At 33.7% G+C, this 16,264-nt stretch overlaps 1 protein-coding gene across 1 annotated transcript; it reads left to right on the top strand.

Moving 5' to 3' along the window:
* The first annotated feature begins 1,776 nt into the window (after window positions 1–1,776).
* On the top strand, window positions 1,777–13,576 carry LOC110727956 (nicotinamide adenine dinucleotide transporter 1, chloroplastic-like). Its single transcript, XM_021907547.1, has 9 exons — window positions 1,777–2,435; window positions 2,551–2,646; window positions 3,955–4,061; window positions 8,224–8,272; window positions 8,433–8,542; window positions 8,776–8,870; window positions 11,899–11,987; window positions 12,083–12,177; window positions 12,940–13,576. The coding sequence occupies exons 1-9, from the start codon at window positions 2,375–2,377 to the stop codon at window positions 13,174–13,176; spliced, it is 939 nt and encodes a 312-aa protein (XP_021763239.1). The 5' UTR covers window positions 1,777–2,374; the 3' UTR covers window positions 13,177–13,576.
* The last annotated feature ends 2,688 nt before the right edge of the window (window positions 13,577–16,264 follow it).

Here is a 16,264-nt window from a genome sequence, read left to right as displayed (position 1 = left end):
AAAAATATTAGTAATAAGCAAATTATCCCCTTCAAGGCTTCAATAAATACTTTTGAAATATTATGGGCTTGAGCCAAAAGAAGACCATAACAAAGGGCTGTAGCTTCTACAATAAGTAGAGTACTCATACCAATATTAAAAAACGACTACAAACATTATTTCCACTTATCATGCATAAAAGTAAGAAACTCTTCTTTGTGCATAGAAGAGATTTCACAAATTACAAGTTTACAAAATCCACTCAATTTGAACAGTAAGAAACTCTTCTTTGTGCACAGATGAGATTTCAAAAATTACCAGCTTACGAAATCCACTCACTTCGAACTGCTGATAAGTCTTTGCGGATGCCAACTAGTTTAATTGTAAAAGTATTGAGGGTAGTGTTCAAAATTTGATATCAGATTTCGTCTATATCATTATCTTTTATAGAGTTTTATATACAAATACAAAAAAAGACATAACTTGAAAGTGACTTGATTTAAAGACTTACATGAAGAGGATTAAATCAACTCAAATGTTAAGAACTAATTTAACGACTAATTACCCTTTGTATGAATTATATTAACGATTCTGATTTTGAAAAATCAAACTTATATACTGGTTCTTCCTTTGTTCCAATAATATTGCAACAAGCATGAATTTACACATCTCAAAGCACATTTATATGTAGACGAATATAACAAGATCCCACATGATTATATTTTACTTAATGTATATCATATAGTCATATTATATGTTCAATCAAAAGTGATCAATAGTGCAAAAGTCCCATTCTTGCAATATTCTTGGAACGGGGAAAGTATAAAACAAGCTACTTCTTCTATTATACCATTTCAACATATCAAGCTATATATATAGATTTTGTTTTGAAGAATAGAATATATCAAGTTATATAAATTACGCTAATTTCTTCTGTTCTACCAATGTGAATTAACTTCTTTATTAGAAGACTACTCTAACACTCGGATATACTATAACACTTAAAAAATGACTGACAAAATCAATTAGATAAGGATAATAATTGAAATGAATATTTCATTATGAAATGAAAGGGCGAGGGGGTAGAATATTTGGGTACTAACATTGTGAATAAGAAGATATATCAACCTCAAATATTCACGACAAATACAACACATAAAGTGGAAGTTCATGATCATATCCAAATCCGAATCTAATTTTTTCATAACTTCAAACAATCCAAAAATTGCAATGGAGTCAAAGTAAATCATCACTACTCAAGAAATGGATAAACTCTCTTCCAACTCCTTCTAGTGGCTCCCTTGATGTTGATGTCCAAACACATATTCACCACAATTCACACACACCAAACCAAAAATAAAAAAATAAATATAATAAATAAATACATAAAATGCAAATTCTTATAATACGTACGTGTGCGGGTTATTTCGTTAGTGTTATACTTCATAAGAGATACTCAATTAATGTTATAGGGGTTATTTTGTCAGTATTGTTAGGGTTACTTCATCAATATTACAAAATTACTAGGTCAATGTTATAAAAATTAAGGAGTACTTTTTATATTGCGGCCAGCCAGTGGCAGAACAAACATTTTAAAGGGATCGGGATTTGAATCTTTTGCCTCTCGCTTTAAACTAATCACTATGTTCTAATATTTTAAAAGTTTTACAAGGTTATTTAAGATTATTAACTAATTACAATAATTTATCAGGGGCGGAGTCCCAAATGATCCCGAGGTCTTCCTCTGCGGCCAGCCACCCACGAGACTCGCTAAAAAAAAGCTCCAAAAAAAAACAAATGAAGAAATTTCCAGCACCACGTGATCGAAGACGTACGTGTGAGTATTCACCTCACATCCCAAAAGAGGGCCCCACCATTACGGGCCCCAGCCGTGGCGAATCGATTTACTTGAATTTCCCAACTACCTGAAAATTTATTTATTTAATCTACATTTAGTTTAATTGAAAAAATTAAAAAATAAAAAGACAAAAAGTTCTGAAAAATCTCTGCAATTTCCATCTTCACTCAATTTCTCACCAGATTCATTCATTCACTCAATGATTTTCTCTCTCCTCTAATTCCGACGCCATGAAAGCCCTTCCTTAAGCTTTCTCTCTCTAAAATTCTCTCACTACCTCGATCTTATCGGAAACCCTAACTTTCATCCTCTTTCTCTCTCTAGAAATCTCGAATTGAATTGTTTTACCAGTCATATTAGTTGAAGTTGACTACTATTTTGTAGTTTTTCTGGCAATGCAAGTCTGCTGTAACTCGATAATCAGCCTCTCAAGGGAGGATTGTTTTGGAATTCGATCATTTTCTGCTCAAATTCATCAAATTCAGGAGATTTGCAGATTTCAATTTGATTGTTGTCACCGATTTTACTGTTACTGTAATGGCGGTCGCCGATTCTCATAATTCGATTCTTTGTAATGCCGGTGCCGGTGCTGCTGCTGGTATTGATTGTGGATTGTTTGATTTGAGTTTTCGAGTAGCGCGAATTTTTGATTGGATTGTTGATTTGAAATTGGGGGAGTTTTTTTGATTAATTTTTTGAATTGTGTTTTGCAGGTGTAATTGCAGCTTCTTTTGTTTGTCCTTTAGATGTTATTAAAACTAGACTTCAAGTTCATGGCCTTTCCACTCTTGGAAAGGGACCAGCAAAAGGTGCTCTTTTTTTAATGCTATAAATATTAAATTTTCTAGTGTTTTGTGCTTAAGGGAAGTCAATATTTAATGAGTATTTGAATTTTATTTGATGATTAATTTAACACTTGAATTTTTAATTTAATTAATTGTGGAATTAGAATTATGTTGGCTAGGCTAATTGTCGGAATTTTTAATTTTTGATGAGAATTGAGATAAAAGGTTAAATTGGTTGTAAATTCTTAATGTTTATGCCAGTTCAGTAGATTACAGTGTGGGAAAAATAGGAGATTAGGAAAAGAAGATTGGTTCATGTTTTTGGCTTTTTCTATTTGGGATTAATGGCTGATGATTAGAGGTCGCACTATACAAGTATACATGTTAGGGTTGTAAGCATTAAGTACTGTAAGGGGGATCATGTTTATCCAAATTGCTAGTGTTTGAAGTAAGGTGATTTAGAGTGAGGGATAGCTCAGATGGTTAGAGCTTCCCTTTGAAGTAACTTGATTAGAGTGAGGGATAACTTAAATGGTTGGAGCTTCCCTCCTGATTTCCGGGTTCTTGGGATCGATTCTCATCACCCGCCCTTATAAATTCTTAATGTTTGATGAGAATTGAGATAAAAGGTTGAATTGGTTATAAATTCTTAATGTTATATGCCAGTTCAGTTTATACAGTGTAGGCAAAATTGGAGATTAGGAGAAGAAGATTGGATCATGTTTGTTGCTAACTTGCTACTTCTATTTGGAATTAATAGCTGGTGATTAAAGATTGTGCTATACATGTAAGCATTCAGTACCTTAGGGGGCGGGGGGGGGGGGGGGGGGGTTCATGTATTTAAACTGCTAATATTTGAAGTAATGTTAGTAAAGAGGTTACCTTTTAGTAAGGATAACATGATGTCAAAGGATAGGATTTTGAATAAATTTTAGGAACTCAAGGAGAAATCTGTGGCCGATTGTGATGGTTTATAGAGAAATATAGATGCAAATGAAAGTTTGATCTTTTGCTAAATGCCTGTTATACTTAGAAAGGGCATGCCATCCTCATTTCGTTAGAACGTAGACCGGGAAGGCAGGAATTGTATGCCTTTTCAAAATCCCCTTAAACATTTGCAGGTGTCCTGTGTAAATTCCTCTGTTTAATTTATTACTATTTTTCTTAGGTTTTCTTTTTAAGGTTGTTTACTGCTTCTTAACTTGTTAATGATTATTTTCCCTACGCATGTGAAATGTCATTGTAAAGCTTTGGCTTCCTTAGCAATCAACATTCTTATTTCAACTGTTTTGTTTTTCCAATGTCTGACGTTTGGAATTTTATTTCAAACAGGTAGCATCATTGTATCTAGTTTAGAACATATATTTTATAAAGAGGGCTTGCGTGGAATGTATCGTGGTCTCTCTCCTACTGTCTTGGCTTTGCTTCCTAATTGGGCGGTAAGTGGCACCGTTTTCATGGTACTTGAAACATGGTTTATATTTTTTGTGAGTGCAATTTCTCATGGTAGCTCTGAAGACAAGTTATCATTGTGAATGTTTATTAAACACAGTTTTGTAAAAATTTATCATTTATAATTTTTCTTTTCCTCTTGATTGTAGATACACTGAGACAAGCTCATGTTTCAATATAAAGAGTGATTTTGTAGATTTTGTAAAAATCATGGGAAACAGGAAGTGGTTGAGTGAAAGGCTTAAGCTTTTAGTTTCCTGATACTTTTATTGATCTTATACATCTTGAAATGATGTGTTAAGACGTTCCCGGTGAATATAATGGTGGTGAACGTGGTCATTGGCTCTTGTTAGGCTGGACAAATTTTCTCTTTCTTTTCTACTCTGAATTATATGCCATATGTGGGATGCTAATAGGATTCTTTATCGCTCATCTACTTCATCTATAACCTAATAGCTTTATTTTATCGGTATTAATATTGAAATGGAATATCATTGTGCATACGTGATCTATGGGGTTTGTGTGAATAACAATTTAAACATATGGTTAGTTAGCATGTCTGCATGTATGGTAGGGTGCTATGGGGATGCATCACCTATTAACTCGTATGGAGTCTATGCTTTTTTTGATCTATTAAGTGAGATAAAGGTAAAGGTAATGTAACTGAGACTATTTTTTGGTGAAATTGATGAAACTTCATTCATAAACAATCCCATAAGGATTTTCCAGGAGTGGGACTAGGAAGTGTTTGGTCTGTTGAGCGATATTGCCTTACTGAAACAAGTTGAAACTGATTTAAAAGTTATTTTGAGATTTTGACCATGGAGGAAAATGTTTATTTAAACCATAAGCTTGACTTATGGTCAGTGGTTGATAAGAAGTAGCTAATATGGAATTTCTGATAGAACTGTCAAGATCTCAAGATTTGACCTATAAGAACTAATGGAGATTGTTAAAGGGGGCCATATTTAGAATCGACTCTAACCTCTCTTGTATCCCTCAATGATATATTTTGTATCTTTTAAATGACGGCTGATTTCTCTTGCTAACGTACTTAATGATCTAAGCTTGGTCTGTCAGCTTGACGTTTCATTAGTCTCTAGAGGCTGACCTACCTTATGTCGTATTGCAAAATCATAGACCATTACTCTTTTCTCTCACGATGAGGTAGCTGCTATCTTTTAAAAGATACTCGTAATTAGTGAAATTCTTATTGTGACTTGTGAGAGGTGGTACCGTGGAAGCATTAATCCAGGACCATGCAATAATTCTTCCTAGCTTCTTCATTTGTGAATCTAGCTCTTCAAGCGAGGCTTCCCATCTAAAGAACATTATATAGCCATTACCCATCAACAAATTCTCAGTCTTTGCCCTTATTTTTTTAAACTTGCTGCTGCTCAATGGGGGACTAATCTGCTTAGGTTTTAGTAGCATCTTCTTGTTAAAATTACTGTGGAGCAAGGAGGCACTTCGTCTCTTAATCCTACAGCTTAAAATCTTCTGTAAATCCATCTCAACAGATTCATTTTTGCTTCCTCTTCTCTCTTTCTCTCACCATTTTACTTCCAAGTTCCAACTGTGAATGGCAGGGTTCATAGTACAAATTTTGCAGTTCACAGTCGTCTTCGTCGTCGCTTCTGTCAGTAAAATTAAGTGATGCATTTAGTTACAATTGTTCAATCTGGTGGAGAGATAATATTTGCTTAATTGTCTGTTCATGAAATGACATATGTTGAATCCATGCTTATTTCTATTGAACTGAATATGAGGAGAATTTTATATATTTGGTTTATGATTTTCCAAAGCTTAATGCAAATATGCAATATAAGAAGTTTTACTTTAAGCATCCAATATTCTAAACTGAACAGCGTATGTCTTGAGTGTCTTCTTCATCACTGCAATATTTTGGAATGTTTTTCTCTAAAGAAATTTTTACTTCCTCCATTCCCCTAATGTTGCAACAAGGAGGGAAGACACGTAATTGAAGATGATAGGAAATTAAGGTGTAATCGTGTTTGATTAATGCGGAACAAGTCAATAAAAAATAAAAACGAGAAAAACAATAAAGAAGATAAATAAAGAACTACGTGGTTCGGTCAAATTAGACCTACATCTAGGGGTGAGGGAATCGAGAGCTTCTTCACTATAGTGGAGAAAGAGCAAGAGAATAATACAAGGAGTCCTAAATCTAATGGCCCAAAAGGTATGATCTAATCGATCAACTAAAGGGTCCTTTTATAACACAAGGAAACCCTAATAAAAACCCTAAATTGTTCCCAAGTATTACTCAAATCAAATAGCTGTCATAGAAAAAATTTAATTTTAGGAAATAATCCCTAAAATAATTAAGCTAAAGCCAAACTAAAAAACTGAAATTCGACTAGGCATGGGCGTGCTTGGTTGTGTACTTCGTCAGTTCTTTGTAAGATGGCCATTGTTTTCATGTTTCTCATCGGAATTAGGCATATGACTTATCATTGGAAATATCTTAAAACAAGCTATCACCTCCAACATTAATCACATCAAAATCACATATATTTGAGATATCTCTGCATTCAAAATTAGCCCTACTAGATGTGTGAGTCACAATTCACAATTTAACAAAAGATGAGGAGAGAGATTGAAAATAAATAAATATAGGGATTCATGTTATAAGAATAGAGATAGAGAGAAAGCATGTACAAATATGGTAATATTGCAATATTTGTAAAACTTCCTAAAATGATAATTGTTGCAATATTAGAGGAATGGAGGAAGTATATATTATTTAATTGTTATAATTACATTGGATACTCTTAAAGGACCACTCAACCAAAAGCTGATGGTTTAGGTCCAGGATTATACTCTCACTCCCCCTCACATGAGAGCCCGTTGGACATGAAGTGTGGATGCGGCATGGGCCTTCTTTATACCTAGCGCAAAATGTTCCACTTGAAAGTGAGGAGGGGGGGGGGGATGATATTTGAACCTGTGATCTTTGTGTCATGCTAACTCTTAGTACCATTGTTAAAGGACCATCTCAACCAAAAGCGTTGGTTGGTGGTTGATGCCTAGGAGTATGTTTACACTCTATCAGAGATGAACGTTGGAATCCCATGGGTTTAATTAAGTCGGAGTTAAACAGAGCACATGGACTGTGACTTTAGCAATAAGAGGGATTTAGTGACTTTGGACTGTAAGGAGTCGTCTAAGAGCGAGTGATTTAAGTAACTTAGATTAATTTTGCAGAAAATGAAGAAATAAAAGATGTGAACCAAAGGATTAAATTTGGGTGGACCAAAATGGAGAACTGCACTGGGGTATTTTGTGCTAAGAGCATACCATTGGCGTAAGGGTAAATCTATTAGACGGCTATTAGACCAACATTGTTATACGGGTCTCAATGTTAGGCTTCTAAGGAGGACCATGTTAGAAAGATGAGAGTAGCAAAGATGCAGCAAGATGGATTTGTGGAAAACTGGAAACACCTTAAGGGATAAAAGTAGGAATGAAGAAATTTGAATAAAAGTTGGAGTGGCGGATATTGAAGGTTAAATAAGGGAGATTGTATTGTGTTGGTTTGAGCATTTGGAATAAAGACCAAATGAAGTGCTAGTAAGGAAAGTAGAGAGGTGGGATCTTGATAGTCTAAGAAGAGGTCGAGAAAGACTCAAGCTGACTTGGATGGGAGGATTTAAGATTTTTATGAAGAATTGGGTGTAGGAGCTCATAGCACTCGAGGGTAGGACAGGGAGGGAGAAGAATGGTTTATGATCTCAGAAGATAATTTTGGCTCATGTAGTTGACCCCAGTATTGAGATTAAGGATTCAGTTGTTGAATTTGATTTTTTAAAATTTTTAATTTTTTTTTTTATAATTTTTTTTTTGTTTTTCCCCGGTTTCAAGCCACTTGGGGCCAGCTACCTTGCGTGAAGTTAAATCCATGACATAATGTTTCTGCAGTCATTTCTTTGGAGAGCCTCACTTTCAGTCATTTTTCTCTCTCCCCCCTTTTTTAGTGCTCTTAACAGGAAATAATTATGAATGGCCCAGAGCATGTGTTCTTTGTGTGTATTATATTTAGCTTGCATTCTGTCTGGTTATTTGTTTGCTGGGATTTTTTTCTTTGTCTGATTTCATCTAAGTGACTTGAATCTACATTGATTGCAGGTGTATTTTACTTTGTACGAACAGTTTAAGAGCCTTCTTGGCTCAGATGGTTAGTTGCTGACTTCTAAACATTTTTAGTATGGAATTGCTCTGTTCTTTTGATGCCGGATGTTAATTAGAGCTTTGTCATAGTATATTTTCTGAGTTTCCTGCCCTTTATTTGCTAGTTGTATTGTTGTAACATATGTCCAGTTGTGGTGCATTTGTAGATGGGAATCCTCAACTTTCAGTGGGCGCAAACGTGATTGCTGCTTCTGGAGCTGGGGCTGCTACAATCGTTGTTACAAATCCTCTTTGGGTTGTAAAGACAAGATTCCAGGTATATATATTTTTTTCATTTTTTGTAATAATGAATTCCCATTTTATTATTCATTATTGTCAATGATGTGTGATTCGCCTGCGAGGTAGTCCGAGTGTTATTTAGGCTCCACCTCTCCTTTTGTGCATCCGTAATAAATTCGTACTGTAGCACTAAGCATTCAATTTTATTTATTTATTTATTTATTTAATTTATTTATTTATTTTTTTTTTTTTTTTTTTTTTTTTTTGCAGACGCAAGGAATGAGAAAGGGTGTAGTTCCATATAAGAGTACTCTGTCTGCTTTGCGGAGAATAGCACACGAGGAGGGTATTCGTGGATTATATAGGTTTGTGCCTACACCTCGACCAGCTCATATGCTATATTTAATGTCGTTTTGAATAATAAAGACAGTGATCGGCGGCAAAATCTTCTGTTTTATATTGGATGACATAATGAATATCTCTCCATCCCTTTTACTTTGTTTTACCCATGTTTTTGTCTGTTCTTTCATATTTTCTTATAGATATGCTACCAAGTTGATTTACATGCTTTATTGCAAGTAATTGAATTGCATGTCATACTGGAGTAGCATTTGCATTTTCATCCCTAATGTTTGGGAACCTGATAATGATATAAAATAAGGTTCTAGTGAACCCAAGACAACCTGTGTCGAAAGTTTAATGGGGGTGTGCTTTTGAAGTGAGAAGGGTACGTTTCTTGTGGGTGGGGTCTAGAGGTGTTTATTGGACAGGGTAGTTCAATGATAATAGGGTCAGGGCCAAGTTTATAGGGCTTTTAATGGACAGGGCTATTAATGGACAGGGCCCTTATTGGGTAGGGTCAATATAGGGCCAACATGTTTTTCCAATTTAGTTGATAAAGAAAATACATAATGTAAAAATAATTGTATAGATTAATTTGTATTCATATGTAATTAATAATGGCTTTGTCCAATATTTATTTTAATTGATATTTTGTAGGCCCGCCCATTATCGACCCGCGACCCGCTTGGCCCGACCCTATATTGACCCTATAAAATGTGACCCTCTTTGACCCTGACCCGCAACCGACCCGCACCGACCCACCCAATAACCAGGTCTAGTGGGGTCCAAGACTGGGATGGGGTAGTTTCGAGTGGTGTGGTCATCGGTGGGGTGGTGGTGTGGTGGCTGCAATGGTGTGGTCGTCTGTGGGGTGGTGGCATGGTGGCTTAGGTGGTGGTTGCTATTTTGTGCTGTGATATAAGGTTTGTCAAGGTTGTTTGGTGTAGAAGAGTTTGGTGTTAAGGGTGATTCACAGGGGGTGGGAAATCATAGTAGAAGAAAGTTGGCAAATCATAGGGGTAAAGGGAGTGATTAAGTTGGACAAACCAATACCATAAAAGGGAATAACGGTAGTTGATTACCTTCTTTTCTTGAAATCCCTGAACCAAACTGAGCAACACCAATATTTTCTAAAGCCCAAACCTTCATTTCTCTTATCCATTGTCCTTTTCACATGACTCTTTTCCTAAGTGTTTAATGTGTAACAATTGTATAATTTCCATTAGAATATATGTGGGTTATATAGATTACTTGATGATCAGTGTCAATGCGTAAGAATTTCTTTTCATAACAGTTTGTCTGTTCAGAAAGATCTGTTCTTCCATCAATTATTGTGCTCTTTCCCAGATATTCGGGCTTATATACCCAATGGCCTGTTTCTAATTTATTCTTATTCAAAAAACAATTATCTTTCTTAGATCTTTTTTTGTCTTATTAAAGTACTGATCGATATTGACTATGTAGTTGATACCCCTCTAGTCTGCCAAGTGCTAACCCTAGTGAACCTTTAAAAATCAATCCTGTTTCATTCATTTCATTTGTGAGAGTATTAGTGGGTTAATAATCATGTAAGCAAGAATCTTCTTTTTGTAAATAAGGCATAATTTATCTACAAATAATTTTTAATTTTGGAACTACACCCATTCTCATTCCTTGCGTCTAATAATTTCAATTTTACTTAGGCCCTGCTCTCTTCACCTTATTAGTGCTTAACTGAAATTATTTTTACTGTAATTAAATTATTTTTGCTGAACTTGAATTATTTTTGCTGAACTTGAATTATTTTTGCTGAACTTAAATTATTTTTAATGAGCTTAAATTATATTACTAATTCTCTATTATATTGTTTCTTTAATGTTACTAATTTTATGGATTAAAGTTTGTTTTTTACAAAACCGAACTTAACTAATATGTACTCAACTAATATTATATTTACTGAACTTAAATTGAGTGAGGTGAAGAGAACAGGGCTATAGTTATCTTCCAGCTACTTTACTGCCTAATTTGATTCCTCGTATTGTGGACTATATGCATGACAGCATGAATTCTTTCTGGATCCTCATTAGAGCACCCCTTTTCTGATCCTTCTCACATGTACATAGAAAACCCTATCATGAAATTTGTTTTAAAAGAGATGTCAACTACTATTTGCTATGTTTCTATCAGTTTGATGCCTTTTGGGTCATAAATGCTGCTGTCTTCATTTTTCAAATGGATTCATCAAAAAATTTTCTAAAATCTCCAGTATGAGACTTCAATGTTTATTAAATAAGCCAACTGAAGATCAAACAAAGTAAATGTCTTTAGACTGGATAATCGAGGGGTATAATCATTGAAATGGAAGGCAAAACGCAAAAGACCAACATTTTGCTGATGTAAATAATAATAGGGAAACATAAATAAAGAATAGGGAAACATAAAACCTTGAAATTTGAAGACTTTTGCGGAGTAGAGGTGCAGCACAGAAGCAGAATATTTAATTTCTCAAGATTAAAATCATATCAAAAAGATTACAATACACCGGATTTTATTGCTGCTTTAAAAATGTAGGTTTAAATAGAGCGAGCAAGCAAAGCAGTGTTCAAATATACAAGCCTTCTGGGGGTTGCCGGTTGGTCGCACTACTTCGTGCTATTCCAATTGACATTTTTTCATTTTTTTGATAATCTTAATTGAGGATTTTTTTTGTTCTTTAACATAGCCTCCAATCACATTTTATAGTGAACAATTCCTTTTATTGTTGATCCCAATACGTAATACTGCACTGTTTCATGATAAGTAGCAGGCAAATTATTGAACCATACTGTATAATTTGGCTTAAAATTCCTAAAGGCATAGAATAGTTTGTCATTCACTCCACTTTGAATGAAGAGACTTCACTTAAGACTCACAATTTGTAGTTAACTTCTTTTATGTAACTGTCCTTGTAAAATCTGGGATGTTTTAAGTTATACTTTGCTTTTTTTGTTGTCATTTTATGACGACCCATTGTGTAGATCTCACAGTAATATTGACTTTGTGTTTATGACCTTTATGTATTTGGATTAACAGTGGCCTGGTCCCTGCATTGGCTGGAGTAAGTCATGTGGCAATCCAATTTCCTATATATGAGCAAGTTAAAAGCTACTTGGCCAACAAAGGTACTTCACTTTGTTCATTAGACTTTAAAACGATAATGAACTGAATAGATCTCTCATATTATGTTAGAAAAATAACCAAAATTTTGTTTGTATAGATGACACTTCTGTCGATAAGGTTCCTGCGCGTAATTTTGCAATTGCCTCATCAGTATCGAAGATATTTGCATCTACATTGACATATCCTCATGAGGTATGATGCTTCTAGAAATTTAAGACTTTCTCTGATGGTCAGCTCAGGCACTTTTTGTTCGATTATCTATTGATTATTAGAATGCCCTAGACTGACGAGGACTTTTTTTAGAAATTGATCTTTACATCAACAATCAGATGTCATATTCTATTATACTAGAATGCTGGTTTGAGTGGGTCTTACAAGCTGCAGTGGTAAATAATTTAGAAATCAGATGTCTGTTATCAACCTCTTTTAGTGGTTAACACATATTCAACTATAATACGTCCTCCCAGAATAAATACCTGACTCTACATGGAGTTTTAGGAAAGTGATTATGTGTGTCATTTGTACTTGTTAATTTATTCTAAAAGCAGACGTGAAAGGAGATAGTAGGCTATCCTCATTGAGTAAAACAGAACGTGAGCCATTTATATTTTCAAGTATATTTGTGGAAAGGAGATGATGTATATTTTAGATTGAAGGAGAGATACTTTATCTAATATTTGCATTGGAATAATTCATATTTCCACCAACCTTTTTGATGGCTAAGGTTCAGTTTCTGTAATTGTTTGCCGAAGGATTAATGTTTAAAGAAAACAATGCATGGAATGTTCTCTCAACCTTCTCGTAGCTTATGAATTATGATCTTTGTTTCTCATCAATCTCTTGGACTTTTTCTGCAATTAATCCCTTTCCTGGTGCTCAGTGATGGCATTTTTTGGGGCCCATTTTAATAGAATTGGATTTGAGTGCCCTAATATGAATAAAATTATCTTGCAGGTTGTTCGATCACGACTTCAAGAGCAAGGGCATCATTCAGAGAAACGATACTTAGGGGTGACTGATTGTGTCAGGAAAGTGTTTCAACAAGATGGCATCGCTGGATTTTACCGTGGTTGTGCCACCAATTTGCTTAGGACTACACCAGCTGCTATGATTACCTTTACCAGTTTCGAGATGATTCACCGGTCTTTGGTCAGTATGTTTCAACCTGACACACAACATCATACACTTTAAATTTCAGATGGAGTTTTTACCTGTTCTTCTGCCTCGATGAATTACTGTGGATATGCCAAACCTGCAACTATAATTTTCTCTCTATTCTTTGGTGGCCTAGAAACTAGGTTTACCCCCAGATAGGAAAATATGTTTGAAGCTCATTTTTTTCACCGGATGTAGGGGTGGGATTAATTATTAGTGATGATGATGAAAAATGTAAAAATAGAATTACAAAAGCTATTTATCAACTTTTAAAAGGCTGTGACAATATTTGTGAAACTGTGAAAGAAGTATGATTTTAGCTCTGTTGGTAGTATTAAGTGCTGCAGAGGTACTTGTGTTTTACGCTGAGAATTTTGTGTACATAAAGCTCTTTAACCTATTGAGTATGATGTGTGGTGTCTCAATCCGTTTTAAATATATTCTCTTTCGCTTTCTAATCTTAGCAATATACAACGTACTTCTTTAATTCTTCAATAGTTGTAACATTAGTTTTTGGTAACCTCTAAATAATTTCAGTGTTATCATATTTGGCTCTGGTTCTCTTCCTCTCTCCTTATTACATATAGGTTGCTCACTCTAACTTTCTCGTAGCATTCAAAGTTGTGATTTGTGTCACGCACTGACGCACGTAGTGTTCAAAGTTGTGAATTGTGTCACATTACGATAACTACAGCACTAGGGAAGTACGATATTTAGAGTATGAGTGGGATGGATAACTTACAAAGGGAAGGGAGGTAATAGGAGAATGTGCGTATTAGGTACTTGGGAGCATACCGATGGAATGAACAAAATACGAACAGTTAACATAATAGTCATAGGTCTTAGGTTGTTATGTCCCTAATCAGTATTTAGTACCAATAGAGTTCACTTGTGTCTAAAATAAACGCAAGTCATTTTGGATAAAGACTTCATCTCAACATAGACCCTTTTAATTCTCTCTCTCCCTTCAGACATGTCGCGTCGCGTCCAAACAATGGGGAAAATTCACTCTTCCCTCCTTTCCTCCCTTCCCCTCCATTCCTCAAAATCCTCCTTATTCAAGTATATTATCTGTACAATAACACATCTGTTTAAAGACCATTAAAAACCACAGCTAAAAGTTCATCTTGAAACTTATCCTAAACAATGACCTACATTTCATAACTCTAATGGAAAAAGAACTTTATTTTACAAAACCCGAAAGAAGAAAGAAAGTATATGAAGCTCATTGCATTAGGCTTGTTCGTTACTATTACGAGTTTACTATTTTATTGTCATACAAAAACAAATGCATTGTAGAATCTAAGGAAAAAGTAATCCATCCAATCTTTATCTCTTTCATGACATAAGCTACACACTACTAACTTCTAAAAATGACAGTTATAAAGAGACGTTGATGCTCAATCTGTCTAGGATACCGTTTGGAAAATGCATTTCTTGTGTGCTAAAATTTCCAATTATGTTATTCTTTTTAATTTTGTCAAAAAATAAAAATAAAAAAAATCCAATGATGTTATTCTTTTTTATTTTGTGGATGAGATGGTGCAATGCACTTTTCCTATGCCCAAATTTGTAAGATACAACCTTATACCCCACATCAAAGTAAAAACAAAATATACTTTTTCTTTAACTATTTGCACCAATTTATTATTATTTTTTTTTCGTAAAATAAATGTATACATTTAATGGAAATTTCTAAAATGTATTTGAGTATTGGATTAGTAAAATAATCTTGTCTTTCCATCTAAAAAGGCCAGACTAATTGCACTCATAAAGATATTGGAGGTAATGGTGCTTATAATGTGACAACTCATTAGTTCTATTAAAAGGGCCGGTTGTTCACTTTTGTCTAATTATACAAATATTAATACTAATACGAGTTTAGATCAATGGATTGATAGGACCACTCTATTATATTGCTTCCTTTATTTTTCATGATTTATTTTGTCCATTCTCCTCAATTCCTTTTTTTAAACTTTACTTTTTGTACACTAAAAATAATGGAGCACATAGTAAAAGTGAATATATCTTTAACGACCAGTTTTGCCAAAAAATAAAATAAAATAAAATAAATCAGTGAAGAAACTAAGTAAACCTATACTATTTATTAAAACGTTGATTAATAATTGAACAATAGTATCACGAAATCTATCCAAATATAAGCCTATTACAAAGTTACTAGATTTTTATACGGAATATTATTTTTGTTCTTAGTATATTTAAAAGCATAAGGTGTGAAAACTTGAGTTTATGTATACTTCGTAGATTATTACTTTGTAATTTGATTTAAAATGGTACTCTTATTGATATTCTTGTAGTTTGTAGTTTCTAAACTTTCTATAGTATAATACACTTCCTAGTGTACACAACCACAAAAATTATCAAAATTGTTGCATTATTGGGAAAATCAAATAATTATTCCTAAAAAAAATAAAAAATAAAAAAAATTGCTAATGAAAAATATCAGAAAGACAAAGAGGCCTCATCTTCCCTCTAAAGGGAAATGGATGATGAGAAGGGAATGTCAGGGCAGCCAAAAAAAAAAAAAGAAAAAAAGTGGCCTCATAATCATATGCATGGTCGGCCCAACCAAGTTATATTGGTACACACCAAAAAGTAGTGGAAGAACGCTATGCTTTTCATCATTTTTTAGTAATATACTTGTATAAGAGATTAGTAACATGTCTAATACGTAGTATTTAAGATTTTTTCATAATATACTTTAAATTATGTCTTAGCCAATTTCCATAACGACTAGGGAGGATGAATTTATATTAAAAATATATATACTAGTATTATAAATCATAAGTTTTGTTGTAAATTAATACTGGTATTTCGTATATTTATTTCTATGAATCTTTTTTATAGAAACTTTTTTGTTAAAATCTAAATTTAGTACGTAATATATAAAAAAACAAGTGTGTATGTACCAATCCTGCGAATTTATGTCATTAATTTGGAATTTTTTAAAATTAAAAATAGTAAGAAATTAAAAAAAAAAAGTTATTTATTATTTTGTTTTCTTGATCTCTAATACGTATTAATCTTCTTACTTCTTACTCCGTATTAGTTATTTTAGTTTCTCCCTTATGTACATCATGTACATCACTTTCTCTAATTTTCA

The sequence above is a fragment of the Chenopodium quinoa genome, unplaced genomic scaffold (assembly GCF_001683475.1).
Source record: "Chenopodium quinoa cultivar QQ74 unplaced genomic scaffold, ASM168347v1, whole genome shotgun sequence".
Lineage (NCBI taxonomy): Eukaryota > Viridiplantae > Streptophyta > Magnoliopsida > Caryophyllales > Amaranthaceae > Chenopodium > Chenopodium quinoa.
The sequence above is the reverse complement of the archived record's forward strand: the minus strand, read 5'-3'. Positions and strand labels throughout refer to the sequence as shown.

Excerpts from the sequence above, each read along its gene's own strand:
- LOC110727956 (XM_021907547.1), top strand. The coding sequence starts at position 2,375 with ATGGCGGTCGCCGATTCTCATAATTCGATTCTTTGTAATGCCGGTGCC. Across the intron at positions 8,543-8,775 it reads TTGTAAAGACAAGATTCCAG|ACGCAAGGAATGAGAAAGGG; the intron begins GTATATATATTT and ends TTTTTTTTGCAG. Across the intron at positions 8,871-11,898 it reads GGTATTCGTGGATTATATAG|TGGCCTGGTCCCTGCATTGG; the intron begins GTTTGTGCCTAC and ends TTGGATTAACAG.